Source organism: Xyrauchen texanus, chromosome 40 (genome assembly GCF_025860055.1).
Source record: "Xyrauchen texanus isolate HMW12.3.18 chromosome 40, RBS_HiC_50CHRs, whole genome shotgun sequence".
Classification (NCBI taxonomy): domain Eukaryota; kingdom Metazoa; phylum Chordata; class Actinopteri; order Cypriniformes; family Catostomidae; genus Xyrauchen; species Xyrauchen texanus.
The window spans coordinates 15,962,145-15,976,765 of NC_068315.1; the positions used below are offsets into that span (position 1 = coordinate 15,962,145).

General features: G+C 45.9%; 1 protein-coding gene across 1 annotated transcript in view; it reads left to right on the plus strand.

Annotated features, from left to right (window-relative positions):
* Nucleotides 1-14,621, plus strand: part of LOC127633581 (forkhead box protein N2-like) — a 35,375-nt gene that overhangs the window by 11,133 nt on the left and 9,621 nt on the right. The window contains exon 2 of the mRNA XM_052112792.1: nucleotides 13,532-14,118. Coding sequence (XP_051968752.1) covers nucleotides 13,532-14,118 — 587 coding nt within the window. The remainder of the gene's footprint in view (nucleotides 1-13,531; nucleotides 14,119-14,621) is intronic.

Sequence of the window (14,621 nt, forward strand, 5' to 3'; positions counted from 1 at the left end):
TAACATGTATGTACATGTTTGTATTTTTGAGAAAATAACCTTTATGCATGGTTTTTGAAAAAACAAAATGTTTAAGTCATTGAAATAAAGCCATATAACACATACTAAACATTTGTCCACAAGCCTTTTGAGAACTGGATCTTGTAGCCTAGAGTTTTTGCTACAAATGGATGTGAAAACCATCCTGATCACTCATTCATACAAAACAATATCCCAAAGAACCCATCCCCTGGGCCTATCAATGAGGAATGTGACATAAAGAGAATGAATGTGAGGAGACTTAATGATCAAAATCAAGTTTTAAGTTAAAAGAAGTAATCTGACTATACATTATCTTTACATAAAGACTTTACTTAATTTTAGACATACACTACCGTTTAAAAGAAGTCTCTTCTGCTCACCAAGGCTGCATTTATTTGATCCAAAATACACAAAAAAATGATATTTTGAACCATTTTTACAATTTAAAAGAACAGTTTTCTATTTGAATATATTGTAAAATGCAATTTGTGATCATAGCTGAATTTTCAGCAGCATTACTGCAGTCTTCAGTGTCAATAAGATGGTGGTTTTCTAATATGGGCATATTTAAAGTGCATTTTACTCATTTACACTTGAACCCATATTTGCAAGCACCAGCTTTGTTGACGATAATGAGGCAGCATAAACACTAGATAAAATATAATCTAAACATTTATATAATTTTTATATCATTTATATCATACAGCATACAATTTAAATATCTGCTTTAGCCGAAACAACATTTACATGTAACTAAACTTGCTTATTAGGACATATTTCAAATGTCAATACTCTGAATCCTGGCTGGCAAGTCTGGAAACAGTCCCACTAGTAAAATATGTACATGTTTATATAAAATAGCATGTCAACTAATGAAAACTAACTCGTTCGAAATTGTATCCTCGGCTGGATCAAGTCACTCTTCAAAATGCAAACGTTCATCTGAGTCCCGCTCTTCTTCTGAGGAAAAGTGTAATTCTTCGTCACTATCCAGGAGTTTTCTCATTTGTGTATCGTGTTGTCTTTCAAACGCGCAGAAAAATGAATGAACTTTTTGTTTTTATGGCACCGTCGGGGTCGTTTACCATTTGCATTGATTGTCTCAGCACATTATGCTGAGGATGAATAGCGCGCTCTGCTGGTGGGTGTGATCACATTAGCGATAAATAAGCTGAGCCAGGAAAAATGTACATTGCTTTGTTTCATACAGATTACATTGCAGGAGAATATTTGTTTTAAATTTGAATTGTTTTATTTAAAAGTAGACATTTTAAGCTTTCTTTAGACATATGTTTCATGTTTGTGTGATAAGTATTCACGGAGTTTCAGTTAATTTTTGTGACGTGTTTCAGCTCTCAAATCCAGAGACTGCTGACAGCTCACCCTTTTTATTTTCTTTATTTTACAGAAGCACAAGGTTTTGTTGTTATTGTGAGTATACTGTAACGGTGGCAGCCCATCAACTTTCAGAAATAAAACAATTTCCTTGGTTTATTTTATTTATTCGCCAGTTACATATGACATACTTGAAAGGAGGGAGAATCAAATTAAACACAGGAAAACAACTTGAATATGAAAGCTGCAATGGTGCTTCCTCCATGTTTTGGCTTACTTTCATATGTTTTGTCTCAGTCCCAAATGTTCATAAACTCCCAAAGAAAAAAAGGAAAAAGAGATGAGAAAAAATTTACTTCGTCAGAGCAAACCCATCAACTCAGTTTCACTTTTTATACATTTTACACGCTACAGATAAACAAGAAAAAATTAAGATTGCGTGTTTAGGATGGGTGGCATGTCTGTTTGTATGAGATGCGAGGCGTGTGCATGTAATGTGGGGGCGTCAAGCTTGTACCCGGTACCGCTGGTCTTCAGTTGGAGTCTCAGGTAAGCTTCGTTTGCAGCACGGACCAGGGGAACAGTCAGGGAGGCTTAATCCAAGGCACACACCTCTACAGGCAAACGAGTTTGCGTCTTTGCTTCACAGCTGCACTCTCGATCACACTGACACGGTGTCCAAACCCAGGAAAGCATAAGCCATACAATCTGATCACTGCCCGTTTCCATTCACACTTCTCTTCCAAGCAGACTCAGAGGTTTTCAAACCGCAGCACGCAACTTCTAGCACCTTTCTCTCACAGACAGCGCACATCTCCGTAGCAACATCTTTTCTTACGTCACAAGTTAATTTCCGATTCCTTCGACTTGACGATATCCCTCCTTAAATAGTTAGTCAGAAATTATCTCTAACTAGTCAACAGCATAACAAAATAGAGTGGCTACCGGATTCCGTTCTGTCACAGTACACAAATAAAAGTAGACCCTTTGTAGTCTCTAATGTTACACTTATCTGTATGCCCAAAAATGACCGAGAATTGTATGCGTCCGTCGACCCCAGAGAGTTAATGTGAAACTAGTGAATTGCAATGTCTTATGCTTTTTTTAACGCTTCTATAAGATTCAGTGATATATTTGTTTGTATTTTGCACTGTAACACTCATTTAAATACTCAAAGAAACTCGCCACACACACATCACTTGATGATTATCTAATCAAAATTACAAAAATAGGTATTACAGTGAGGATAAAAAGTGAATTCAAATCAGATGCGTTTCTGATTTGTTTATACATTTCTTTTGACTATATGATGGTACTTTCTTTCTTAGCTGGCTAAAGCATAAACTTGACTGGATATAAACTAATGCAAATAGATGGTAATACATTTTATTGAAACATTTGGGTAGGACTCGCATGTTTTTTGTCACATTGTTCTAACCGCTTGTGGTTAGCTTTAATGTTAGTGTCCTCTCAGACTGGCCTGCAAACATACTGCTGTTCTCTATTAATGCAGCATCTAGTCGAGCAATTAATTACTTTATAATGATATGACAACATGCACTGTATACCTAAATTTTAGTTGTTGGTGATTTAAATCTACATTGTTCAGCATCAGTGATAGTTTTTATTTTTCCTCTAGAGGCCGCTCTCATACTGTAAAACGAATCTGTTACCTTACGTAACCTCGGTTCTCTCTAGAAGAGGGAACGAGTATTGCGTAAGCTAGCTTACGCTATGGGAAAGATTAATCTTTTCTGAGATATTGAAGCCAAAAAATTATCCTTAATTTTGTATCCATTGTCAACGCAGTGCAGCAACTGCATACCTTGAGCGGGCTAGCTAGCGAGCTCATAGGTTGCTCTGCGGCAACTGCTGCAGCCTATAGACGAACTTGAGTGAACTTGCGTCCAATGACAGGCGCCCGCGCCGTCACTGCATCAAAGCCCGCCAAAATGGGCATGGCTAGAGTGCATATAAGCGTAAGTTCATAGGCTGGAACCCTGGTTTTCATTGAATGAAGCGAAAATCGCTGCGTGGCGCGAAGCGACGGCCGTCACGCAATACTCGTTCCCTCTTCTAGAGAGAACCGAGGTTACGTAAGGTAACCGATTCGTTCTCTTACAAGAGGTTCTCTCGTATTGCATAAGCTAGCTTACGCTACGGGAACCCATTGTCAATGCCGTGCGTGCCAAGCATCCACTGCATGAGCCCCGGGGGTGGGGGGACCCGGGGGAGCCCTTGTGAGTGGGGAAAATAATATTTGGCCGGCAAGAGTGCGGGCCAGTGTGTGTGTAATACATAAGCACATAGTGGGAAGGAAAAGACAGAGCGGCGGTGCCGGTCTGTGTGGAATGTGTCCCATCAGTGCAGCTCACCAGGGGAGCTGTAGCGTATTAAACCGCTAGTAGTTTCAGCCTGCAGGGCGGGCACTTCCAGATTGTAAAATCTGACAAAGGTGGAGGGGAAGCCCAGCCTGCTGCCACACATATGTCGTGAATGGAAATCCCGCTGGACCATGCCCACGAGGAGGCCATGCCTCTAGTGGAGTGAGCCCTAATGCCTAACGGGCATGGTAGGTCCTTTGACACGTCACGCGGCAGCAATAGCGTCCACTATCCATCTAGACAGTGTCTGTTTCGAGGCGCGAAACCCTTGGTGCGCCCTCGAACGAAACGAAAAGCTGCTCAGAGCGTCTGAAAGAGGCGGAGCGCGCAGTATACAATCTCAGTGCTCTGACTGGGCAAAGGAGATTGGCGTCGCGTTCAGCTATCGGATGCTGGCAGCGCCGATAGGGAAATGATTTGTGCTCTGAAAGGAGTACCGATCACCTTGGGGACATAGCCGTGTCTAGGCTTTAAAATGACCTTGGAGTCACTTGGTCCAAACTCAAGACACGCAGCGCTGACAGACAGCGCGTGAAGGTCTCCCACACGTTTAACTGATGACAGAGCAGTCAGAAAAACGGTTTTGAGTGAAAGGTATTTCAAATCCACGGATGGAAGCGGTTCGAAAGGGGGGGCTTTCATAGCTTCGAGAACTACGGAAAGATCCCAGATAGGAACCGATGGGGGGCGCGGGGGGTTCATCCTTCTAGCTCCCCTGAGGAAGCGGATGACCAGCTCGTTTGGCCGTGCAGGGGTTCAGCGAATGCCGCGATGGCCGCCACGTACACTTTGAGTGTGGATGGGGATCTGCCCTTATCCAGCAGCTCTTGTAAAAACACGAGCAGCGACGACACCCCACATGTCCGTGGGTCCAGGTCTCTGTCGGTGCACCATTTTGAAAACACAGACCGTTTGGACGCATAGAGTCTTCTCGTGGAAAGGGCTCTAGCGTGTATGATAGTGTTTAATACTCCTTCTGGCAAAGCAACAGGTAGTCGTTGATCACCCACTCGTGCAGCGCCCAGCGCTCTGGGTGGGGATGCCAGATCGTGCCGCGAGCTTGAGACAGGAGATCTGCTCTCACTGGAATGGGCAGCGTAAGCTCCGGGAACCATGTCTGATTCTCCCAGCGCGGGGCTATGAGGAGCACCGAGTGACGCGTTTCCCTGATCCTCTGCATTACCTGTGGCAATAGCGAGACGGGAGGGAAAGCGTAAAGCGGGCGGTTGGGCCAGTCCTGGGCCAGCGCGTCCTCGCTTTTCGAGAAAAATACTGGGCAGTGAGAGTTCTCTTCTGACGCAAAGAGGTCTATCTCTGCTCTGCCGAATATACTCCATAAATTCTGGACTGTTTGAGCTTGCAGGGACCATTCCCCTGGGGAAATATTGTCTCTGGACAGTCTGTCTGGGCCGTCGTTCAGGTGGCCTGGCACGTGCGTCGCCCTCAGCGAGCGCAGGTGGCACTGGGACCAACTCAGTATGCGTTTTGTCAGATGGAAGAGGTTCCTGGATCTGACACCGCCCTGACGGTTTAGATAGGATACCACAGATCTGTTGTCCGAACGGACCAGGGCGTGGTGACCCTGAATGACCGGGTGGAAGCGCGCGAGCGTGCACTCGACTGCTATCATTTCCAGACAATTTATGTGAAGGAGCTTTTCCTGAACTGACCATAGGCCAAAAACCGGAGAGCCCTCGCAGACCGCGCCCCAACCCGTGTTGGACGCGTCTGTCGAGATGACTTTTCGGCGAGATACAGCTCCCATCGTCACTCCCCGCTGATACCATTCGGCCACTGCCCAGGGCTGCAGAGCTGAGATACAGGTCTGAGTCACTCTGATCGGCTGGCGGCCCGTGGCCCAAGCCCGGCGAGACGCGCGGGTGTTTAGCCAATGCTGAAGCGGGTGCATGCACAGTAAGCCCAGCTGAAGTACTGCTGCGGCTGAGGCCATGTAACCTAGGATTCTCTGAAATTTTTTCAGAGGCGTGAGGCTGTTCATCTGAAAGGACGCGGCTAGTCGCTGAACACGGCGCACGCGCTGTGTAGATAAGCGAGCCGTCATCGCCATGGAGTCTAGTTCTATTCCAAGGAAGGAAATTGCCTGACTGGGCTGTAGTGAGCTCTTGGTCCAATTGACTGCAAGGCCCAAACTGTTCAGATGACTGAGGAGAACTGTCCTGTGAGACAGAAGCTCCGTATGTGACTGTGCCAAAATCAGCCAATCGTCCAAATAGTTCAGAATTCGCAAGCCCTGACTCCGCAGGGGTGCGTGCGCCGCATCCATGCACTTCGTGAAAGTACGGGGTGCTAAGGACAGGCCGAACGGAAGGACGGTGTATTGATAAACCTGGCCGTCGAAGGCGAATCTCAAGAATGGCCTGTGACGGGGATTTATCTGAATCTGAAAGTAGGCATCTTTCAGATCGAGAGAAATAAACCAGTCCCCTTGAGTTTCCTGATTGTAAGCATTTTGAACGGTCTTTTTGCGAGCACCTTGTTCAAAACCCTGAGATCTAATATTGGTCTGAGGCCGCCGTCTTTCTTGGGGACAAGAAAATAACGGCTGTAAAACCCCGACTCGCTCAGAGAAGGTGGCTCTCTCTCTATGGCCCTTTTGCACAGAAGGTTTGCTATTTCTGAACGAAGCATGCAGGCTGCTTCCCTGTTCACAGTAGTTTCGAGCCGCGCTCTGAAGCGGGGAGGGCGGCGATCGAACTGTAGCAAATAGCTCTGTTTTATTGTGCTTAACACCCATTTGCAAATCCCTGGGATAGCTTTCCACGCTTTGAATTGTAACGCTAGAGGGTGAATGGCCAAGTTGCCCTGATTGCCGCACACAGCGAGCTGAACAGAATGTGTGAGCGCGCTTACTGTGCTTATGCATGACTGCTCGCAGACAGCAGGGACAGGCTGTTCTGTGAGTGACTTCCCGATTGAGGTGAATGGGGAAAGAGTCACATCTGTGAAGTGATGCGCGAGCATAGTCACGGGCATGGGACTTACATACAGAGAGGTGTTTACTGGCCGTGTGACAGAGCGGGCAGAGAAGTGGCGCGCGCACGGATTCGTGGGCGCGTTTATTGACTCTAACACTCGAGCTGGCTGTGCCTGCTTTATGTGAGTGGGCTCTGATAGGGACACGGGAAGTGTAATGCTTGTGTGTAGGGGTGAACACTGGATTGTGGGCACATTTTCTACACATAAGGCATGTTTGCTTTTCACAAAATGTCTTTTGTTCGCCGTGAAAACGGCATTTGAGTGCAGGCAAGCGGGCAGTATCACCGGCTTGTTGGCTGCTGAATCCACCACTGCAGTAGCCTGAGAGAAGGGGACTGACAGGGGGCGAAGCTTTGATGGTGGTCCGGCCGCGGCGGGACTGAGCCGTCGTTTCTTTAACAAAGCTAGGAGGACTTCGGTTGCTCAGGTTTCAGCGCAATCTTAGGCCGAGGCCCGCAGGGGGGCGGCGGTCTGCGGCGGCTGTCTGAGCGCGTTCTAGGGCGGCCGCCCTGTCGACGCTGAGAAGTCTGGCTTTGCTGAGCTGGGTGCTGTGAAGAGGCTCGTGCAGGAGGCTGGTCACGTGGGTGGCCTGCAGAGGAGCTAGTGCGACGAGGCAGGAAGAGATTCATGGCTTGAGTGGCTTTCTGGACTTCCAAAAAACGGTCAACAATGCCACTCACCGCGGAACCGAAGAGACCGGACGGAGAGAGCGGTGCGTTGAGGAACGTGAAGCGCTCAGCTTATCCCATATCGGCTAGTGTTAGCCATAGGTGTCTCTCGGTCACAGTCAGCGCGGCCATGCACTTCCCTAGGGCTTGAGCTGCAGCTTTGGTGGCGCGAAGGGCGAGATCCATCGCGCTCCTTATCTGAAACAGCCTCTGGGTGCCTGCCTTTCTCATCCCATTCCCAGTGAAGGTCCACTTGGAGGATCTGTAAAACGGCCATGGAATGCAGAGCAGATGCGGCTTGGCCGGCGGCGGCATAGGCGCGGCCAACACAGGCGGAAGTAGTTCTGCAGGCCTTAGACGGGAGCACTGGCTTAGACCGCCATGTCGCGGAGGGCGGGCAAAGGTGTGCTGCTACCGAATCCTCGACCAGGGGATGGAAGAGTAGCCCCTCTTGGTGGCGCCGTCCACCAGAGCAAGAGAGGTGGAGACGTGGGATCCGTTCCTGGCCGAGAGAGGCGCGTTCCACGATTTAGAGAGCTCGGCGTGGAGTTCCGGCAGTAAGGGCGCGGCCCGGGCTGCGGGCGCCGCGCCCGGGCTGGATTCCTGGGCCGGATTCCTGGGCCGAGGAGGAGGCTTGGGAGCCTGACCACTCCTCGCTGTCCGAAGCCATGATGGAACAGCAGCCCTTATCCTCTGCCTCGTCATCCGAGATGGCAACAGTGCGGCCGCTCGGCGGCAAATGCGCGTCCCGGGAGGGCGGGGAGGGTGAAAGCGAGGCTCGAGGGAGAGGCTCCGGCGAGGTAGTCGCTTCTAACACCGGTTCCGGCAGCCTTTGGGAGCGGCGCTTCTTTCTGCGCGGCGAAACGAAAGGCGGCGCAGCGGCTTCGGTTTTGAGTGCTTTGAGTCGAGCCCGCAGGGTCGACATCGGAAGCTCCTCGCAGAGGTCGCATCCGCCGTCAGCGAGGGCGAGCTCTGCATGTTCCAGTCCCAGGCAGAGAGCGCAGATGAGGTGGCGGTCTCCGGCGCTGAGAGGGGCGCGGCATGAGGCGCAGGTGGTGCGAGGCATCTTAAAAAAGACGCTCGTTGCTCTTTTTGTGAAGTTCGCTGAGGAACTTGCTTGCTCTAAAAAGGATACTTCGCCGGATGGCTGAAGGTGGCGAAGACGGCTGGCTTCTTCGAGCGCTGTCCAAGCTTGCTAGATGCCCCTCGAATGGCGACGCGGCTTCTGCAGTTCAGAGATGTGAAGAGCTTCGCTGAATAGATGAAAATCAGGGTTCCAGCCTACGAACTTACGCTTATATGCACTCTAGCCACGCCCATTTTGGCGGGCTTTGATGCAGTGATGGCGCGGGCGCCTGTCATTGGACGCAAGTTCACTCAAGTTCGTCTATAGGCTGCAGCAGTTGCCGCAGAGCAACCTATGAGCTTGCTAGCTAGCCCGCTCAAGGTATGCAGTTGCTGCACTGCGTTGACAATGGATACAAAATTAAGGATAATTTTTTGGCTTCAATATCTCAGAAAAGATTAATCTTTCCCGTAGCGTAAGCTAGCTTACGCAATACGAGAGAACCTCTCGTAAGAGAACAACAGCATGCCCTTCCCTGCCGCTCCAGCAGCGGACACACTGGGACACAACGGGAAAATTATCGGTGTGGATTTTTGCCGATAACCAATAGTTCCAGAAATCATTATCGGTGCCAATTAATCGGCAAAACCGATATATCGGTTGACCTCTAGTCCGATGCATCGTGTTCTTAATTTGAACGATATAGATTCTTAAATCCCAAAATCAATCTTTTACTCTATACACAAACCTTTACTACAGTGAGAGGAAATCACTTGCATTTGCAACCAAATTTTGCGTTATGCGATCAGAATTAATACATTTAGCAACTGGCTGGTAACTTTTTCGATTTCATTTAACAATTATTGTGTAATATAGGGGTGAAGTATTCAGCAGCGAGATCCTTTCACTGCGTGTTTATAGTAAAAGTTGTTTAGTGTTATGCTTGTCTTAAGACGAGATCCACGCAACCCATTGATCATTGAAAAATGTCTCTTTAAATACCCTTTCAGTTCTTTACAGTCAGTTGTTGATCATAAACAACAAAAAAGAAACATTTAATTATAATCACGCATAGCATGGATGAGATTAAGCTTTTCAAGTCCTCTCATGTGCTTATTTATAGACCCTCTTTACCCTTTTCTTTTTTTTTTCTTTCAGCAAATCAATGTTAATACTTTTAAATAGTACAAATTGAGACTTTAAACACTAAACATGTAACAAAATATAATATATGCTATATAATATTATATTTATTGATTAAATATCTGGATTTGTTTGTTTTTAAAAAGCTAAAATGTGACCAAAATTTTGAAAAATGTAGTATTTTAGTAATAAAATTAATACCGAGTTAAAAAGTCCCACATATAAATAACAGCATTAGCTGTGAGGGAATTTCTTTCTTTCATTATAACTGAAATATACCCCATAAATCGATATTTACATTTATGCATTTGGCAGACGCTTTTATCCAAAGCAACTTATAGTGCACTTATTACAGGGTCAATCCCCCCAGAGCAACCTGGAGTTAAGTGCCTTGCTCAAGGACACAATGGTGGTGGCTGTGGGGATCGAACCAGCGATCTTCTGATTAACAGTTATGTGCTTTAGCCCACTATGCCACCACCACACCCCTATGAATCGATATTGAATCGAGATCTTGTGAATCAGAATAAAATTTGGAAATCTGTATCAATACCCAGCACTAATGTGTAGGCTGTATGAAAGATATACATACACTAGATATTATCCAGGTGGTGTTGAGTGTCCCAGTAAGATACTCCACTATTTGCACTCCCAGGAACTTAACGCATTGAACTTGCTCCACAGCGGACTCGTTAATGTTCTGGGGAGTGTGGTGGTGACTCAGGTTCTTCTGAAGTCAACAACCAGCTCTTTAGTCTTGTCAACATTTAGAGACAAGTTGTTCTCTCGACACCAGTCCACCAGCCGATTGACTTCTGCTCTGTATGCAGTCTCATCTACACTCACCTAAAGGATTATTAGGAACACCATACTAATACTGTGTTGGACCCCCTTTCGCCTTCAGAACTGCCTTAAATCGTGGCATTGATTCAGCATCTTGCAGTTGATGGAGATTTGTGGAATGCACATCCAGGGCACGAAGCTCCCGTTCCACCACATCCCAAAGATGCTCTATTGGGTTGAGATCTGGTGACTGTGGGGGCCATTTTAGTACAGTGAGCTCATTGTCATGTTCAAGAAACCAATTTGAAATGATTCGAGCTTTGTGACATGGTGCATTATCCTGCTGGAAGTAGCCATCAGAGGATGGGTACATGGTGGCCATAAAGGGATGGACATGGTCAGAAACAATGCTCAGGTAGGCCGTGGCATTTAAACGATGCCCAATTGGCACTAAGGGGCCTAAAGTGTGCCAAGAAAACATCCCCCACACCATTATTACACCACCACCACCAGCCTGCACAGTGGTAACAAGGCATGATGGATCCATGTTCTCATTCTGTTTACGCCAAATTCTGACTCTACCATCTGAATGTCTCAACAGAAATCGAGACTCATCAGACCAGGCAACATTTTTCCAGTCTTCAACTGTCCAATTTTGGTGAGCTCTTGCAAATTGTAGCCTCTTTTTCCTATTTGTAGTGGAGATGAGTGGGGTCTTCTGCTGTTGCAGCCCACCCGCCTCAAGGTTGTGCGTGTTGTGGCTTCACAAATGCTTTGCTGCATACCTCGGTTGTAACGAGTGGTTATTTCAGGCAAAGTTGCTCTTCTATCAGCTTGAATCAGTCGGCCCATTCTCCTCTGACCTCTAGCATCAACAAGGCATTTTCGCCCACAGGACTGCCGCATACTGGACGTTTTTCCCTTTTCACACCATTCTTTGTAAACCCTAGAAATGGTTGTGCGTGAAAATCCCAGTAACTGAGCAGATTGTGAAATACTCAGACCGGCCCGTCTGGCACCAACAACCAAGCCACGCTCAAAATTGCTTAAATCACCTTTCTTTCCCATTCTGACATTCAGTTTGGAGTTCAGGAGATTGTCTTGACCAGGACCACACCCCTAAATGCATTGAAGTAACTGCCATGTGATTGGTTGATTAGATAATTGCATTAATGAGAAATTGAACAGGTGTTCCTAATAATCCTTTAGGTGAGTGTATGTTACTGATGAGGCTGACCACCTTTGTATCATCCGCAAGTTTGATGATATGGTTTGAGCTGTGCTAGGTAGCACAGTCATGGGTGAGATGGGTGAATAACATAGGGCTGAGCATACAGCCCTGCAGCGCACTAGTGCTCAGCTTGATGACCCTGGAGGTGTTATTTCTTATACAGACAGACTGGGGCTTGTTAGTCAGCAAGTCCAGGATCCAGTTGCAGAGGGAGATGTTCATGCCTAGTAGCTCAATTTTCCTTCCAGGAATAACTGTATTGAATGCCGAACTGAAATCTATGAAATCATTCTGGCATAATTGTCCTTTCTGTCCAGATGTGTGAGGTGAAGTGCAGTGATGACGTCATCAGTGGCCTTGTTGGAGCGGTAAGCAAACTGCAGGTGGTCTGGGAGGTGGTCTTTCATGTGCCTCAATACCAGCCTCTCAAAGCACTTTGAGGGCATGAGTGCTACAGGCCGGTAGTCGTTGAGTCATGATACAATTGACTTTAGACACTGGGATGATCTTAGTTTTGAGGCAGACATGAATTGTTTCTGAGCTCAAGGAAGTGTTGAAGATATCAGTGAAAACAACAGCCAACTGATCAGCGCATTCCCTGAACACCCAGCCAGGTATATTGTCAGGTACAGCAGCTTTCCAAGGGTTAACTCTATGCAAAGTACTCCTTACTTCAGCTGTGGATAGACAGAGGACATGATCTTTGGAAAGACCCTATACATGATATTGAGTGATTGAAGCTCTGGGTTATTGAGCTGAACCTGGATATCAGTACACTCCTACAATCTCTCAAAAATTGTAGGGTGTGCAGTGAACATTTTACCCCTGAAGGATTTCAGGCCATCGAAAAAAGCAAAGGGTTGATATCTTAATTCATCGGCTGTGCCCGTGCTGTTTTTCCAGCGATCTTGGGTATGTGTAAAAACGTTGTCATTGTCACGCTTGTCAGTGAATTAAATATTCCAAATACTTCCTCTTTTATCATTTTCTCTTTATTTGGAAATTGACAATAGTCCATGTGAAAAAAAACAAAAACATTCCTTATGCTAAATGCAACTGATATGTTGTTGAACAATATGATTATTATTTTCAACTTTTCTCAAAAAGCTCAAGATCTTCACAGAGCAATGCAAAAAAGAAAATAATGCAAAAGTTAAAAAACTAACGAAAATAAAAATTTGCAGTAAATAGATACAATTATGTAAACACTTCTGGCAGAAAATAAATTTTGAATAAATATATATATTTTTTTAAAATGTGACCAGGTTAATGCAGAGCGCATCTTTAGCTTTCATAATATTCTTTTTGCGTGCTTCATATTATTGTTGCGTGACAGTTTGCAGATTACATTTTTCTGCTCTGTGTTGGCTTTTGTAAACCAACACCAGGGATCTTGGCATACAAAATCCTGGTTTAGACAAGGCACTAGTCCATTTTGAAAACATTTAGTTTTGCACATCCCTAATTTAAAGGTGAAGTTTGTAATTTCTGTGGCACCAATCAAAATTGTCAGAATGAATGACTGATTTCATAAAAGTTGGTCAAGCTCTCCCCTCATCTGCTACTGGTAAGATGAACAGCCAGTTCCAACAGAAACTCACACCATTGATTCATTGCTGTGAGTTTGTTGTGTTGGTTGGAATTCTCAAACAAACAGAGCAATGTTTTAATTGTGCCACCAAACCACTGTTGTCATTTTTTAGGTATGGCTTAGATGTAGTTGCTTGTCTGAACATGGTATGCTTGGATAGGAAAAATTATTTTAACATAAAAAAAATGCATACATCCTAATATCTCACCTTTAAGTACACCCACATTTTTTTTACATATAAAAACACATATATTTAGTAACCAATGTTGTCTTTCTATTCTCCCTAATACCCTCCCTCCTTTGTCTCCACAGACCCTCCTGGTTTGATGGGTCCGATAATCGGGATGTCTCCAGATAAGAAAGCCGAATCACCTGGAGTGCAGGGCGTGTGTGGAGCAGGGACTCTCCCTGAAGCAGAGAGTGCTTCCAGTCCCATGGCTACCAGTCTGGACCAGATTGGTCGAGCTCGAGCGCTGAGTGTCGTAGGAGGCGAGTCTGAAGACGATGAGCTAACCAACCTGAACTGGCTTCATGAAAACTTGCTGCAGAACTTCACTCTCGGAGGGCCCGAGGCACAACCAAACAACAGCCCACTGTTTGACATTGAAGGTGGTGGTGGTGGGTCACCACACAGTAACACCACCTCATCCGTCTCAGCGGCAAGTGCAGGAAGTGAGAGAGATCCACACAAGTCAAAGCCTCCATTCTCTTTCTCCTTACTGATATACATGGCAATTGAGCAGTCACCCAGCAAATCTCTCCCTGTGAAGGACATCTATGGCTGGATCCTCAAGTATTTTCCATATTTCTCCAGTGCCCCCACTGGCTGGAAGAACTCAGTGCGTCACAACCTCTCCCTAAACAAGTGCTTCCGCAAAGTAGAGCGAAGCATAGGAAAGGTAAAAACACAAGAGGGAAAGTCCCATGTGGTATACTTAAAAGGGATAGTTCACCCAAAAATTTTAATTCTGTCATCATTTACTCTACGAACAATTATTTAAATATCATTACTCTTTGAACACCACTTTAGATTACCAGAACTAATTGTTATGTAAAGTGGAACAACATCTTTTTCGCAAGAGTGATTCACACAACGTTGCTGCAGAGCATTATCACAGACATTTCATTAACTGGGTCAGAGAATAAAAGAGTGCAGGTTGACTGCAGTGTGCTAACAGGGTTGTCAAGAGGGATATTGGTTTAGGGCTTTTTGAAAGCCAGTGTTCTCAAAGCAGGGTACACAGCCAGTTAAATGGAGTGAGGCAGATGTTGGAATTTTTTGTATGTGAGCCATAGTTGGCAAAATGATTTATGGAACGTTGAGGATGGTATGTTCCATTAACGTGTGACATTGTGTGTGAATCTGTGGGTTTCATATGTCTCAGCCTGGTGTCTGTTGCCA